This window comes from Rattus rattus, chromosome 11 (genome assembly GCF_011064425.1).
Source record: "Rattus rattus isolate New Zealand chromosome 11, Rrattus_CSIRO_v1, whole genome shotgun sequence".
Taxonomy (NCBI): domain Eukaryota; kingdom Metazoa; phylum Chordata; class Mammalia; order Rodentia; family Muridae; genus Rattus; species Rattus rattus.
In genome coordinates, this window is record NC_046164.1 from 97,795,270 (window position 1) to 97,812,429 (window position 17,160).

At 41.2% G+C, this 17,160-nt stretch overlaps 1 protein-coding gene across 2 annotated transcripts in view; it reads right to left on the reverse strand.

Annotated features, from left to right (window-relative positions):
- Sptbn1 (spectrin beta, non-erythrocytic 1) overlaps nt 1–17,160 on the reverse strand; it is a 172,283-nt gene that overhangs the window by 120,410 nt on the left and 34,713 nt on the right. For both annotated transcript variants that reach the window (XM_032917109.1, XM_032917110.1), the window contains exon 2: nt 7,970–8,161. In XM_032917109.1, coding sequence (XP_032773000.1) covers nt 7,970–8,117 — 148 coding nt within the window. In that variant the 5' untranslated portion in view covers nt 8,118–8,161. The remainder of the gene's footprint in view (nt 1–7,969; nt 8,162–17,160) is intronic.

A 17,160-nucleotide genomic window follows, 5' to 3' on the forward strand; every position in this document is an offset into this window, starting at 1 on the left:
GAGGCAGTGAACCACTGACAGGATCCCTCAGACAATGCAAACTTGTTGCTTCGTTCTTGGTGCTAAAAGTGAGGGTCCCAGCACAGCTGGGTTCTTGGTGAAGGTCTTCTCCCTATTTTACAAATACCCTCTTGCACTTTCAAAGAACAGATAAAAAGTCCTAGCCCTGAGGCTCTTCCCTCATAGTTTTTCTTTTTTCTTTTTTTCTTTTTAAAGATTTATTTATTTATTTTGTATGTGAGTACACTGTAGCTGTCTTCAGACACACCAGAAGAGGGCTTCGGATCCCACTACAGATAGTTGTGAGCCACCATGTGGTTGCTGGGATTTGAACTCAGGACCTCTGGAAGAACAGTCTGGTGCTCTTAACCACTGAGCCATCTCTCCAGCCCCCTTCCCTCATAGTTTAATCATCCCCAATTCCACCTATTAACACTATCATGTTGGGAACTAGGGTTTCACCTAAGAATGGGAGGTAGGATACAGATATTCAGCCCATACCCTTTTTTAATCACGTACATTCTCAAAAGATTTGCATCATCCAATTTGGCTTTTGTTTGTTTGTTTGAGGGTGGTGGTGATCATTCTTTAAGATAGGGTTTCATTATGTAGTTCTAACTAGCCTGGGACTCACAATAAAGACCAAACTGGCTCAAATTTGCTGGGTCCTCTTGCCTTGGCCTCTACAATCAGACGATTACAGGCATATACAACTGTGTCTGGTTTTCACAGAACTTTTAAAAGCATTCTCTTCACTGAGCGGAGTGGGAAAGGGTCAGAGGAAGGAAACACTCACTGTCCACCTCAGAACGCTCGGGTTTGTTTCAGTGTGCGTGTGTAGTCATAATGTACAATGTATAGTGCATATGTGCAGTCATAATGTACAATGTACAGTGCAATTATTGTATAGTACATTTTAAGGTCAAACTCTCAGATGCATCAAATTAACTGCTTGACAGGTATCACAAAAGTTAGGGGACAGTTTTCCCAAATGATGTAATGTTAGCAGCTCTGACTAGGAATGAGTTACTTGGTTTGTCAAATGCTCAATAACTGACTGCATTCAGACTAATATGAAGTGATAAAGGAGTGACAAAAGAAATACTCTCTACTGCCACTGTCTCCAAGAATTGCTTCATCAGCCAGAGAAAACATGAACAGAACTACTTTGAGCACATACTTGAGACTAGTGATCCACAGGATACATAATACAGATTAACAAAGGCCAACGAGGTTTAATCAAAGAAAGTTCAGGATGAGCTACACAGAAAAATGTCTCTGATCCATGGTACTAGGCTAAGGCTGGAGACAGGAGAGAGCAGTGGTGCTTCCTAAAGATTTACAGGGTGATCCAACATGTAACATGCAGTCCAGGGAGAGGCTGAGACCTGATGGAGTTTTCGACATCTCCCAGACTTCATCCATCTTGTAGGTAATAGGGCAGTTTCACATGCATACTTGAGAAGTCTAAGGAGTCTGTGAGAAGTTAAACCTGGGTGGCAAAGATTCACCCAATAGCCTGTATCAGCACCAAATATGTCACTGTTTTAGATTTCTGAGAATTTACAGGCTTTTAGCAAAGAAGTCAAATTTAAGACCATAGGCAATTTCCTCAGACAGTACTAATGAGAAAGAAATGGATACCTTTTTCAACCACATGGTAAACAGGTTTAAGCTCAGGGTCTCAAAAGGTACAGCGCCTTTATAGAATGTTGCCATACTCTTCTGCTCTACAGCTTGTGGTTTGGTCCCTTTTTCCTCCCTGCTTTTTTAGGCAAGGATTTTCTTTGCAGCCTTGGTGACCTGGCATTGACTATGACGCCCATGTTGGCCTTCAGTAGTAATCCTCAGACTTCAGCCCTACAAGTACTGGGATTACAAGCAAGGGTTGTCGTACGTGGTGTCCACTGCTCATTTCGTATTTTAGTTTTCTTGAGAAGGTTATCATGAAACTCACCGTGTAGACCAGGCTGGTCTCAAACTCACAGAAATCTGCCTGCCTCGGACTCGAAGTGTTGGGATTAAAGATGTATGCTACCAAGTACGGCCTCACTGCACCACCACACACGGCTCCACGGTCCATTTGATACGTGGTAAGTGTTTCTGTTGCTTTGTGAAATAACACTCAAGTTTTTATGTCAGCACTGTAAAGAACAAACCAAACCTGACCTGGAGCAGCTTTCTATCAGGCACTTGAGAAAAGGCTTATTTTAGAGGGCTGAAAGTATAACGTTTGTTTCCTTCCATAATTTCAAGGATTTTAAAGAGAGGGGTATCCACTTCTGCTTCTTTTCTTTTAAGGAGAAACAGCTAATGGTTATAAAATGTTATTATCTCTGAGTTGAGAACAAGCATCTGCCTGACTGTTCCGCTGCCTACTTCCATTTGGTGCCATCTCCATGAAAGCCATCGGCGTTTGCAGAGAACATCTCCATCGGGCTCTGTGTTCTTACACCTCTATAGTCCAATCACAGCCTAGTGCCTGCAGCCTCACCAAAGCCTCCCTGCCTCCCAACTAGAATGTGAAAGAGGCCAAGGGAAAGGAAGGCTTCCTGCCATCTGGTAGACCCCTGCAGGGGGTGGGGCACTCACAGGAGGAGGCTAAAAGGCAAGACTCCATTAACCTTAGTCTCTCTCGTTCTGGGGCCAATTTGCACCTTGTTTCCTTCCACAGACAGTTTATCTTCATGCAGAACATGCTAATCTCCCTTGAAAAGTTAACATAAAGGCCTTCTTTCTCCACACTACAAATCGTCTGCCTTGAACACACCAACCACACCACTAGACAGACTACTGGTTAGCACATCCTAGAATTCACTCTGTAGATCAGGCTGGCCTGAAACTCAGAGATCTGCCTGTCTCTGTCTCCTGAGTACTGAGATTAAAGGCATGTACCATCACTACCTAGCTGGCTTGTGCACGCACATGCTCGCTCGCGCGCTCTCTCTCTCTCTCTCTCTCTCTCTCTCTCTCTCTCTCTCTCTCTCTCTCTCTCTCTCTCTCTCTCTCTCTCCATTCTCTCTCCTCCCTTCCTCCCTAATTTGGAGGAAGGATTTGCACAAGACACAGCACAATGTGGAGGGCAAAGTAAAACTGTTGTGACTCAATTCTCTTTACACTCTGTGGGCTGGGAGAGCTGCTAGGTCCTATCTCACCAATCTTAAGCTATCCCTTTCAAAGGCAATCAACTCTAAGTCTCCAGCTGGCCTTGGCCTGCTCTACAGATTTCTGGGCCAAACAGACTTTCACTACCACACCCAATCCTATAGAAATTTGTACTCAAAGAGAAACTGTTTTTAAATCAATTAAGTCATAAGTATACTTTTGTACTGAGGTTTAATTTTTTTTTAAGTTAGATAAGAAGTAAAGTTGAATCTACATTTCACCCAAGTCAGGTGTGAGCCAAATTACGAAGGAGCAGTTACTAAGTGGAGGGCTCCAACAAATGAAGAACAACTGAGATACTGTCCGATAGAGGTTAGCACATGGCTTTGTTAAGCCTGCTTTGTATGAGACCAACCTCCCTCTCTCCCTGTCTCCCTCCCGCCATCTTTCTTTCTCTCCTTTGAGACAGTGTCTTACCACATCAATCTTGGCTGGTCTAAAAATTGCTAGGTAAACCAGGCTACCTCAAACTCACAGAAATCTGCCTGCCTCTGTTTCCTGAATGCTGGGATTAAAAGCATGGCCACCACCCTGGCCCCTGCCTGATACTTTACAATAACCCTTTATTCTCCCTTAATTCTATCTCATGCTGTTGCTGCTACTTCTTTCTTTATGGCGGGGATAAAATGAGGGCTCTGTCTGTATTGAGCAACTGTGGTCTGTACTAGCAAACCCAGCTCCTATCTCTTTAATTCAGAGAGCATGCATCTCTATTCTTTGCAACCAGAAATGACTTGACTAAAAATAATCATGAATTCATGATTCTTTTCAAAGATATCTAATCAGTAGACACAGACTAAATGTTTAGCTCCCTTGCTTCCTGAATACTTTCTTGTGGGTTTCTAGTTCACGAGAATCATGTCAAAAGTACTGACAAATTCACAGTTTAAGAATCAAGGCACCTACTGTAATAGACTTTGTATCATAAACTAGAATATAGCTGAAATAATTACTTAACATCTGCCTGGCATTGTTTTTCTCTAAAAATGAAATTGAATGGTCTCACAGGGGATTCTGATTCAGCCAAGGCTTTGCCCATTACACCTTTACTCAGAAGATGGAGGAAAACAGGATTGCAAGTTCAAGACCAGCCTGCACTACATACGAGATCCAGTCTCAAAACAAGTCAGTCAGTCCTGTCACCCATATGTGTTGGTAGACGATTTATTTCTGATGGCGCATGGAGTGTATTTGAGTTTGGTCAGAGATGCTGGGCCTGCTGTAATCTCAGCACACGAGAAGTGTGCGTAGGGCAGGGCCACCTGGGTTTGAGTTTGCCCTGGTAACTGGACAATTTCTTTAGCCATGTCTATAATTTACCAGAGAACATTAGTGCCATGGAAACTTTAATGTTAAAGATTGATCCTATGTTTAACTATTGCATGTTTGTTTATTTTTTAGAGACAGTATTTCTCTGTTTAGCCCTGCCTCACCTCCTGAGTCCTAGGCTAAAAGGCGTGGATCACCACTACCTGGTCTGTACAGGCTTTATTCTTTGATATCTCTAGGTCTTTTTTTTTAAAAGTACCAAAATTTCTAACTGTAGTGTAAGAAGTTTAAGATGATTTCATGATTTTTTTCTAATTATAAAATAATTTAGACTTCAGGAAAAATTTCAAATGTAAAAAAATTCATTCAAAATTAAAGTGACTACTCCATATTCCTTCTATACTGTTTATGGATTAATAAAGATTAATTCCATTTATTTTTAATTGATATTCCCAAATTAAGTCACATATTATGAAAGGCTATTACTTTCCTTAATCTGTGTGGATTCTATAAACATAAGCAGTGATCACATATGCAATTTTGAAAAGAAAGCATTTAACTCTCAAAACTGTGGTTCAGCTGCTTTTCCCCCTCTCTTTCTGTTAGTACTGGGGTCTGAACACAGAGCCTTGCATATGCTAGGCAAGAATTCTCGGACTGAATTACACCTCCAGCCCCTCTGACATTTCTTAAAAGATCTAAGCACTGTGTTTTCTTTCAAATGGAATGCTGGTCGAGGGCACTCAGATTACGCAGTTATCACATGTCCCAGTACACTGAGGCAAGCTGGTCAGAGGTAAGGAATGTGGACATGCCACCATGGGATGCGGGAAATAACTTACACAAGACATAAATTCACCTCACAGTGTACTGCCTGAGGCTGAACCAGCATGCCAAAAAACCCTTTGCAAGTCAACACCACTAAAGAAAAGAATGTTCAAACTCACAAGAGCAGCATCATGACAAAGGGAAAAGTACTATCTACCATGTGTTCAAAGTTAGACTGCTTCTTACCTGTCTCTCATATGTAAAAGGAATGTGAGTATTTAAAACATTTAATAATAAATAGAAAATGGCATTCATAAATTTTCATACTAAGACATGTTGAGAAGAAATTTTACTTCTGAGTATATGGCAACACTAATATTGCCTATTTACTTACCTAATATATCGAAGTCTTGCTGGACATGTTAGCTTATACCAGTAACCCCATAACTTGAAGAAGCTAAAGCAGGATAACTGAGAATTTGAGGATAGCATAGGCTGAAGAGTTGAGATTCCTTTTTGCCCAACTTCTTGAGGAGGAAGCTAAAGAGTTGTGTTTTCCATCCTGTCAGGGGCTACATATCATGTAGGTAGCAAAGTACCCTTTGCTATGCTCTCTTGGGCAATGGGGTGATGTGCCAACGATGTGCCCTGAGTAAGTACTCACTCCTTCTGTGCCTCGGATTACACTTCTACCATTCACAGAAGACAGTAGCCCTCCTCAAGCAATTGTCCTGGGATTGGCTACTTTTCGGTTTTACTCTTGTTGAGACCAGATCTCACTACGCTGCTAAGGCTGGCCTCAAAATCAAAATCTTCCCTCCTCAGTCTCCCAAGTGCTAGTATAAACATATGCTACCCTGCCTGGCTTCAATACGTTTGAAGCGGTGCATGGCCCACAGAAACACATTAAGCTCTTGCTATCATTACTGTAACCCATCATTCTGGCACTAGCATCAACATCCCTAGAAGGTTATGACAAGGACCAACACCCAGAACAGCTGAGCTCTTGAATCTGAGTGTGTTGAAAGATCTCTCATAGAGAAAAACAAACAGGAGCTGGAATGGGCTGGTGTGGCTCAATGGATAAAAAGCTTCCTGTGCACATGTGAGGACTACCTGATAAACCAGACAATATGGAGGCCACCCATAAATCCAGTTCTCCAGAAGCAGAGGCAGGAGATTATTTTGCAAGCTGGCTACCTAAACTAGCCAGAATTAGTGATGCTTCAGTTTAGTGAGACATATAATAAATAAAGCAGAGTGACTAAGGCAGATAACACATCAACTTTGGATCGCCACACACCTGTGCATATGTGTACATGCGCATGTACCTATATACATCCAAAACATGTGCACATATGTGTCCATGCATTTCACATACATATGAAAAAAAAGAAAAAAAAACCAAGAAACTTGCTCTATGTTGTATAAATAAAATGCTCTTAAAACAAGACAACATAGGTTAGCTTGGAACTAGAACATGAAGCTTATGATCTGAGGTAACTAGCTACCACCAGCAGAATGGTCTTGTCTCAAATGAGGATTCATGAAAAAGAATGTTAAAGTATTCAGCAGCATAGACCACACTCGTGATTTCCAAAGGCCTTCCTAATGCTGTGATACCTCAGGTTCTGGGACCCCCAACCATAAAATTATTTTCATTGCTAAATTCATAACTGTGATTTTGTTACCGATATGAATTGTAATGTAAATATCTATGGTCTTTGACGACCCCTGTGAAAGGGTCATTTGACCCCCAGTGCGGCTGAGGCCCACAGGTTAAGAACCACTGCTTTGGGCCAACCTGGTCATATCATTTAAGGTCATGAAAAATTCTATCGAAAGCTAGAACGTGCTGACTCTGTGACCAATAATTTCTCTGTCACTTTAGCCACTTGATTAGATGTCCTCCTTCTTGAAAATAGTGTTTGTTTCATAATCAGATTCTACTATAAAGACAACAGAAAAGTGAACTAGAATTAACAATCAATAGGGAATGTATCTGCTCATACCATGGTATAATCTATCATAATTAATGACACTAAAAGGAAAAATCATTAACCCGCTTTCTCATTCTGAAACAATCCTCTAAAATCTCAGAAGTACACGCATAGAGTACCTTAAATACACTCCATTTTGACTCTTGTTTTATACATGTCTGGTACTGCTCAGTTTTCAGAGTGATGGACCCTTTTCCTGACATTGCTGCCTGCTGATGAGGGCCACTGAAATGTTCTATGTATTCAGCAGTAGCAAGGGAATAGCAATCACACAGGAAGGACAATCCACACTAATGGGAATGGTCAACAGCAAACCTGCTCATTAACAGCATTAAATACGGCCTTCCCACAGGACACGGCTGCTTTCAGATCTAAAGACCTTGCAGTAGATACTCACTGCTAAGATCAGTTAATCTGCCACCGGCACTAAGAACACAGCCATTTTATGGATATTTTATATAAATATGGTATGCTAAAACATTTGAAATGAAAGATATGTTACAAATAAAAAAATCCTTGCAAACTCTCAGCAGCTCTTTCTAAATTGCTGTAAACATTATTTACTCTGTTCTAAACTATGTTAGCTATTAAGGTTGGCAGCTCTCCAAAAGTAAATGTCTTATGAAACGGTCAGCTAGTTGTCATAGGATATGTTAAAGCAAGGGGAGATCAATTTCAAGCAAGACAGCTTAAAGGAGAAATGGCTGCTGTTCAAGGGCTATAGAACATCTGGTGACAGGTGGGACACACAACTTCAGGACACTCACCTGCCAGGGCCTTGATGCGGGAGCGCTCAAAGAGCCGTGCAGAGCTGTTCTCATTGTCCCAGTCATCCACGTCCCAGCGGTTGTTCACATCGCTGTACTGCTGCTGGATCTCAATGTTGTCATAGTCTGTGGCCACCGTGGTCGTCATCTTGGCTGTCTCAGCTGCTTGTCCACATCAGTTACTTCTGAGTTCTGTGACACAGAAAGGGAAAGCATAGGTATGTATTCAAAGCACACAGCCTCCACAGAGCTGCCGGAGGATAGTTTCTGCTTGTCCAGATGCACCTTCTAGAGCCAAGGCTGATTTTCAACTTTGGCTCTGCTTCATATCACATGTGTGACCTCGGCCAAGCTACCTTAATGCTTTCCCCAAACACGGAGGAGGGAGGAGACTGAATGAAACGCTGGATGCCAAATTAATGTTCTTTTAAAAGGGAGTTTAAAGTGGCTGGGCAATGGTGGCGCATATCTTTAATCCCAGCACTCAGGAGGCAGAGGCAGGCTGATCTCTGCATTTGAGGCCAGAGTGAGTTCCAAGACAGCGGTGGTTACACAGAGAACCCACGTCTTGAAAAACAAACAAACAAACAAAAAACCCAAAACAGAGCAAAACAAAGTAAAAACCAAAAAAATTTAAGGTGAAGGTTTAATGTTTTAATCGGGGTTATAGCAACATCTACATGGGTCTTTTTGAATGCATTCACTTAGTTTTATGGTCTATTACCTTCTAGTTTCTCATTTATCAACAACTATATAAGAAAAACGAACAAACCATTCTGTCTCTGTATCTCGTTTACATATTCAAAATTGATGCCTAAGATCCAGACCTAAGCATAAGACGTCAAAGATAGTATCTGTGCATAGTAAATACTCAAGTATTGTAATTATTTATGCCATTGTTACTATAAATTCTAGGACCCACTCTTTTAGAGCTCACTGCAGATAATGGTGGTTTTTTTTTTTTTTGTTTTTGTTTTTTGGAATAATTATGAAATAAGCTCTGGCCCACTAATTATGTCTATTCATGGAGGTTCATGTTTAGCTTTAAATACAGTTCCTCCATTCAATAAAGCCATTACTCACATGCAAAACCCAAGTATATTGAGGAATTACTACATGCTCAGTACTGCTCTAGATTCCAGGGGAAGAACAACAAACGATGCGAGTGAAGCTTACGTCCTCATAGAAGGGAGGCACAAACATACAAGAAAAGCCACAGAGTTAAGGAAAATAAAACGCAAACAGATGAATTTGAGAGTGGCTATTTTAGCTGGTCAGAAATAAATACACTGCTTAGTACTGAAATAGATCTCAGTGTCTAAAAGGCACAGACCATTCCCAGATCAGGAAGAGTGGCACACCAGACAAAGGAAACACCATGGCATGCTCAGTACAGCTGGAGTCCGGTGTGCAGAGGGAGAAGTAAGGAGAGATAAGGCTACGGGAGCTAGACAGAGTCAGGCCAGACTTGGCTGAGTCTAGAATGATGACCTTTGATCCAGCATCTGCCGAAGGATTGTTCTTGGTGCCATGTGGAAACACATTCTAGGGTCAAAAATAGAAGCAGAGCTGGTTGGAGGCTACTCCAGAGACGGAAGTGGTTTGGCACTGGCAGTAGCAGACATGAATGTGAATGTGGTAGTGGTGTGTGTGGGTATTTGTGTCAGGTGTGCTGACAGGACATGGAGAAAGGTCCAGCTGAAAGGTCATGGGTTCAGACTCCATCTTAGAGAACCTGACCTAGGGCTGAACTCGGGTTAACTAACAGCCGATGTCTAGCACCAGTTTCCAAGTTACTCCCCAACAAAACCTATGTCTAGCACCAGTTTCCAGGTTATTCCCCAACAAATCTGCACCTCCAGGTTACATGCCTGCCCCTTGCCACTTCTTTTCCTAACAACCATCAACCAGCAGAAAAGAACTAGTTGAGTTTATGGTTTGACACCTAGCACCGGCCAATTATGTTAAAGGACAACAATAGCCCCCAATTAGATGCTTGCAGGCTTAGACAGCTCCATCCCTTGCTTGTCCTTTCCTATAAAACCTTGTCCCAATGAGAGTTCAGGGCTGCTTCACCAAACCATCCCGTGGGTCAGTGGTGAGATAAGCCCAGGCTCCAGCTTGGAATAAAGAGACCCTAATGTGATTACCCGGGAGTCTGCTCCTGGTTGGGTCTTTTGGGTTCTTGAAGGCTTCTTGGTACAACATGGCCAGTCCTATGGCATTTGTAAGGGTCTGTGCTTGATTCTATTGGTATGGTTAAACTCCTGTATTGTTCAATTTCACTACAGGGACTCAGGCCCAGTCAGGCACACAAAGCTATCTAAGTAAGTTAAGTGCACATCTAAGAAGGGAATGTAATGGAAATAGCTCCTGTCTTAGTGGTAGAAAGATCACAAGGGGAATTGATGCTGGTTATCTCCTCTCCTTCTCCCTCCTAACCTTAAGATTAAAAGATTAATAGGAAGAGTTTTGCACATGGATGCTCACTTGGCTCAAGCTTCAGTGTGCACCAAGAGTGTACGCAGGGGCCAGCCTGCACAGTTCATCACTAGTATCTGTGTGCTAATAGAACAAGATCACCGCCCAGCAACAGAGGACTGCACCAGGGTCTCCATGCTGAAATGAACCACCTGTGTCTGGAGTGGCACCATCAGGGGCTCAAGCAGTCCCCCTCCTTCCTCTTTTACCATTACAGTTTTCTCACAAACCATTAACACACCCTATGTGCTCTTGAGGAAAGAGCACCAAAAGACCAACCAGGAGCAGACTCCCGGGTAATCACATTAGGGTCTCTTTATTCCAAGCTGGAGCCTGGGCTTACCTCACCACTGACCCACAGGACAGTTTGGTGAAGCAGCCCTGAACTCTCATGGGGACAAGGTTTTATAGGAAAGGACAAGCAAGGGGGTAGAAATGCAGACAGATGTAATCAAGCCCAACAACACAAACATACTGGTATATTAACTTAACAGTTATGTTAACAACATATTTACAGGATTTCACAAAACCACTCATTAACAAGCTAAAACCTAGTGACTGAGTGACCTTATAGTTAAACAACTCTAACACAGGGATGGGGGGCAAGAAGGCAAGATTACACACTAGTAACCTTGGAGATGGTTAATTTTCACGACTACTGCAACATCACCGCTTTTTAAAACCTATCTTGGAATATTCTATCTCTAGTAAAGAAAAACTTTACAATACTCGGAGTACAATCATTCAAAGTATAGAAAAATTGATTTAATCCAACTCAAGGAGAAACCCAAACAGGGCGAACCCTTCACCAGGTAAGCTCTACCAGCTATTTGGTGCCATCTACTGACCAAGCTGAATAAGCTACACTGTGGCTCCAGGGCCCTTAGTCCCTGCCTAGGTGTCACTCCCTCGTCCTGGCTCTGGAGTCTCCTTCCCACTGTGGCCTTCCCAGCTCTCACAGGTGGCTGAACCTCTTCACACCGCTGACCCACCCTAATGAGTTATTCCTTTGGTGTGTTTTTTTTTCTGGCTAATTTAGCACATTTATAGCTGGTACAATACATTCTTTCCTAAGTGTTCTTAAGTAATAATGTTATTTAATATATCATTATCATTCCTTAAAGACATGAATGTCAGGCCAAAATTCCTACTAGTCTATGCACAGAAGACACACTGATGCTATCAGTGACTAATGTAATTCAGGTACCCAAGAGCCTAGAATTTGAGTACCAGGGACATTTTTTTTCTGTCTCTCCAGAGACATTATCATTACCAAGCGAGTTCTGGTGGTGATAAAACATTTTGTCTGGTTTGTTCTCTACCCTGCCCCTAAGGCACTTTCAAGGCTATTTATCCTCCAGGGCTATCTTGAGAACTTAATTCAACATCACCAAGTAAGTCGCCTGAGTGAAGATAGGTGAAATGAACAAATATAGGGAATGTACCCTAAAGCACTGAGATGTCAGACATCCACCTTGCTCCAAAACTCTTCAGCAAGAGGCTGTGCACTATGAGCACAACTTACACCACATAAGGATGTATCCCCTGGAAACCTTATCTATAGGGCGTTTGTTTCCAAGGTGCATTCCTAGGACAGATGAAATGTATACTTCTTATATGGCTGAGAGTGGATAACCAGGAGAGAAAAGCTGGAGTTTGGGTTTCCCTTTGACATGGCCCTCAGCACTTCAGCACACATGTGTCTGTCCATTAATGGTTTTTCCATTAGGACAAGCTGGAGAGGACTGTGTAAGGTATGGAGAGGACCTGAAAGTCTGTCTGACTCTATCTTCATAGGATGGGCTATTGCAATGGCTCTACAATGAGTAAAGTCAACACTACCCCGGTGTGACAAGAGTAATATCCACGCTCTTTGTGACTAGGTTTAGGGACGACACTTTGAAGCTTCTTTCTATTTTCTCTTATAATTTTTTAAAAGGCCAAGAGTTCTCCAAGATTATTCTCTAGTCCTGTCTTATAAATAGGAATTTCCCAAAGGATCCAAAGAAATTTCAGATATGCTATCATAATTTGCTTCAATAAACAAGCACTAACTTTATTTCTTCAAGCCTGTGGACCAAAACAAAACATTGGTGAGAAAACTATGACCCTAGATCCATGAATCAAATAAGTTCTAGAGTTTCAACATGGACTGCTACAGGTCATAACCATTAAGAAACAAGAGACTACTGCCATTCCTGATTTAGTAGCGTTCCATTAGTTCTCTCTGTTGATGAAAATTTAAAAGTCAATCCCAAAGTAAACACTTACTTTGTGTTTATTTTGCACAGCCCCAAGTAAAAACATTTTAGCTATCCTGTCATTTCCTAACACGTCAAATTTCTTTTCTGTGTCACACAGACAACTGTAAACTCACAGTGTTTTGCCCAATGAAGAAACAAGAGTTCATCCCTACTCTGCCTCTAGGCCTCTTCTGTTACTCTATAGAATCTAATCCCATTCAGCCAGGACTCTCTGACTCTTTCTTACCCTAAGGCTGACCAGCTGCTCACGGACAGCTCAGTGTAGTCACCCAGTGGCCACTGCACTCTCGACAAACACAATTTAAAAGCAGAATATCCATCAGTGTGAACATAAACAATAAAATACTTCTACACACACACTATTAAAATCTTGGCTTTTTTCCCTAAAGCTATCTTTACCTGTGACAATACTTTTGTCTTTTGTTTTTCAAGACAAGGGATTCTCTGTCCTACAACTCACTCTATATACCAGGGTGGCCTCAAACTCACAGACACCCACCTCTCTCTGCTCCTGAGTGCTAGGATTAAAGGTGTGTGTCAACACTGCATGGCAGACAGTATTTTTTTAACTGTCTAAACTAGTAAGATATTATAGAACAAATAATAGAAAATACAAAGAATTTTCACTGGCAATACACATATGCACATGCTTGTTATTCAATATTAATTCTAAAAAAAAGATTTATTTACTTATTTTATGTATATGAATATGGCGTCTTCTTGCACACCAGAAGAGGGCATCAGATTCTACTATAGGTGGTTATAAGCCACCATGTGGTTGCTGGGGGTTGAACTCATAACCTCTAGGAGAGTAACCAGTTCTCTTAACCACTGAGTCATCTCTCCAATCCTACTCAATCTTAATTAAAAGCTCAAATTCAAGTAAAATGAACAAAATAACCTGCCAATCCATTATGTTAGCAATTACTCTTACAGGGTTTACAAACCTTCCCATTTCACTCATAGAAGATGTGTAAAAGTATTTTTTTGAAACATTAAAAATAAGTTGTGCTCTGGACTTTGAAGACACCAAGTTGTATATATGAGATTTTTCAGTAACAGACCTAGGAGAGTTTGACATCAACCTTCTCAACTATTTAGTCACCAAAACTCAGGATAGTGACACCTTGTCTGCTGAGGCATACTCTGCAATGAGTGTAAAACAATCAACACAGAGGAACACTCAAGCGACCACTGTGATCTGTAAGCCTAGGTCAGATCATCAACTATCGTTCAGGTTCACAGAGTTCGTACATGTCTTAAGTGGACTCAAGACTCCGTCATTCAAACTTACTGTTTGATATCGATGTCTTTGGAGAGATGGAGAAAAATGCCTATGATACTCAAGTTCTAATCTCTTGAGTAGGACAACTTCCCCCTTTCTGCCCTGGGAACTCTGTACACAAACATGAAGAGATACAGTTAAAATGTTTTTAAAACTCATAAGCATATAATATCCTTTAGGAAATCATTACATACTGCAAGAAACGATCCAACAACGAAAACCCCGCCAAGGGTAGAAACAGAGCTCAACAGGATGAAGAACCCACTACCATGCTGAAAGACTGGAGTTCAGTCTCCTGACTCCTACACGGTGGAAGGAGGAACCAGCTCCCAAGCTGAGTAAAGTCAACACTATCCTAGGCGTGAAGAATATCCAAATTCTCTGTGACAAGGTTTGAGAAGATGGTTTTAGATCATCTGTTAATCTCCTGATCTCTACGAGCACAAAGGGGTTAAGTGCTCACTTCTCTCTTACGCTCTCTCTCTCTCACAAACATAAAACACATTTTAAAGCATAAAACAGCTACACAGATTACATCCAAAAACTCATAAAAAATCAGATCACTTTGAGAAGAAACAGTAGTGACAATTTTGCTTATGCCTTGTGAATAAAAGGAGACTTACCATAGTGAACTTTAGTCTATTTATCGATAATTTATTAGACCCCTACTATGAGCTCTGAGTGCTGGAACTGAAGGCATGTGGCACCATGTCCAGCCCTAATCATAATCATTTTTTCGGTTAATGTCATGAAGCGGTATGAATTATGTTTTGAGTGATGGCATTTACTTAGTCACATAGCCATGACTTTTTTTTTTTTTTTGTCACAACACCTTCAGGGTTCAGAGCCAGAAGACTTCAATCTAATCTCTAGAACAAAGTTGATGAGTCTAAACCCTAGACAGCTAACCCAATAATTTATGTGGACAAATTACTTTATATGGGCCATCTTGCCTCCCTCAATTACTGTCTTACCCAGTAACATCGAGCTCTGAGGTACTCAGCCTCTGTTGGCTAACAAGGAAAGGTGAAATTGCTGGGTAGCAGAGGTAGGTGGCTCACACCTTTAATCCCAGCACTCAGGAGGCAGAACAGGAAGATCTCTGAGTTTGAGGCCAGCTTGGTCTCCAGAGTGAGTTTCAGGATAGCCAGGGCTACATAGAGAAACTCTGTCTCAGAAAACAAAACAAGACAAAAAATAATAGATAAAGGAGAAATTACTGAATAGGACTTTGCTATTGATTATACTGGAGAGATAGTAGGAAGCCATGGGGATAAGAATCCTATGTCAATGGATGAATTCAAAACCCAAAATTTAAGTAAGGTAGTAACAGAGGCAATGTCTATGAAACTCCAGAATGGAGGACAGGAATGACAAACAGCGAAGGAGAAAACTTCCATGTGCTCATGAAGAAAGCCTGAGAAGACAGGAAGGTGAGGAACTCACTCACTGCTTCCTGTCAAAAATTAGAATTTCACACACCAGTCTGTGATGCAGAAACCCACAATGGGCTGCTCCTCCCTACAGTGTCTGCTACGGAGGACCACTGAAAGGCTGACCACCTTCTGCCTACAATGTCCTGACGAAAGCAAATGCTAAAACCTTTGTCCCCAATGTTCAGAGGTCACCTTCCTACCAGATACAAAGGGTCACTGGGAATTGGTGTATGGGTATATGACTTGAAACAAACCTTGTTTTTTAAGGTAATCACATTCAGCCAGGTTCTAATCAATAAGGATGAAACTACCCTTAAAAAGATGCTGGCAAGAAACACAGTGGCTTAGCTACTTCTGTATTTTCTATATTAAAACACCCAGCCAGATCTTGTCACTTAAGGACTTATTAGGCTGGGAAAATTGTTCAGCAATTACAGGAAGTTGCTGCTCCCGAATCTAGGTTCAGTTCCCAGCATTGACATCAGCAATTCACAACTGTCTGAAATACAGTTCTAAGGAATCCAACCTCCTCTTCTGATTTCCATGAACACTACATATAGACACACACAAAAGTAAAATTAAAATTTAAAGGCACTTAAAAACAGTAAAACCACAAACACAGTTCTATAAAAATACAGGAGGGGAGAGTGGGATCCTTTCCCTCTGTCCTTCCTCTATTTTACAGAGAACAAAATAGGAACAATGAGATGATAAGTGTATTTAGTATCTGAGTTTCTTCAATAAAGATATTAAGTATGACTTATGTTCACTTGCTATATGTACATTATTCATTTTCTCTGACTATATATGTGACAAGCATATAAATTTTAAATATAATATTGCTAAGTCCTAATCTTTAAAAAAAAACCAACAATGTTTTGAAAGTAAACAATAAGACAAGGAGGAGTTAACTTCTCTGATCTGTCATTCATCAGTCTTGAAAGTCACTGAATTTGAACCGAACTAATTTATTTAAAGTGCACGGCCATAATAATATACACAACAGTTAAAGTTTCTGCCCCACTTTACAAAGAGCAATTAAAACTGAAATCATTAACTCAGAACAGGTCTAGCATCATGGTTCACAGACAATGTAGTGTTTCTGACCGGTATAGTGTTTTTGGCCTTACATATACTTCCAAACAGGTTTAAATAACATCAGAATATAGTTCTAACAGTACCAGTGCCAAATTGCCAGCCCTGCCCTTCAGCGAGTTGGACATTCAAATGCTTTATTTGTTCTGAAGCTCTGTGAGCTATGGCTGTGCTTTCCTGAACAGCGGAGTTAACACTCACAGAGCCAACTCAGTTTGGGGACTTTTTCTTCTGGAGCAGTCCAGTGCCAAAATTCTTGGCAAATTTATCAAGTGAAACGCACACTTCAACTTTCTGGAATAAAGATCAAATGACAGTATGGGACACGGCAACAAACAGCAAATGTGTACCAAACATCACTGCGAGGTCCAGGATCCTACCTGTTCCGGATATTGTCACATAACCAGGACCCACCCCATAGCAAGTGCCCAAGAACAGTCTTGATATCAAATGACAGGTGGAAGACTGTCACCACCCAGCAGCTAAGTATAAAACACAAAAATTATATTTTCTGCCCAAGTTATAAGAATCCCGGACCCCAGTAAAAACTTCTGTTATGTAAGGGGACGGCCTGTTCTTTGTGCAGATTCGTTTAGCAAAGAATGAATTTTTATGAGGAATTTATTTTCA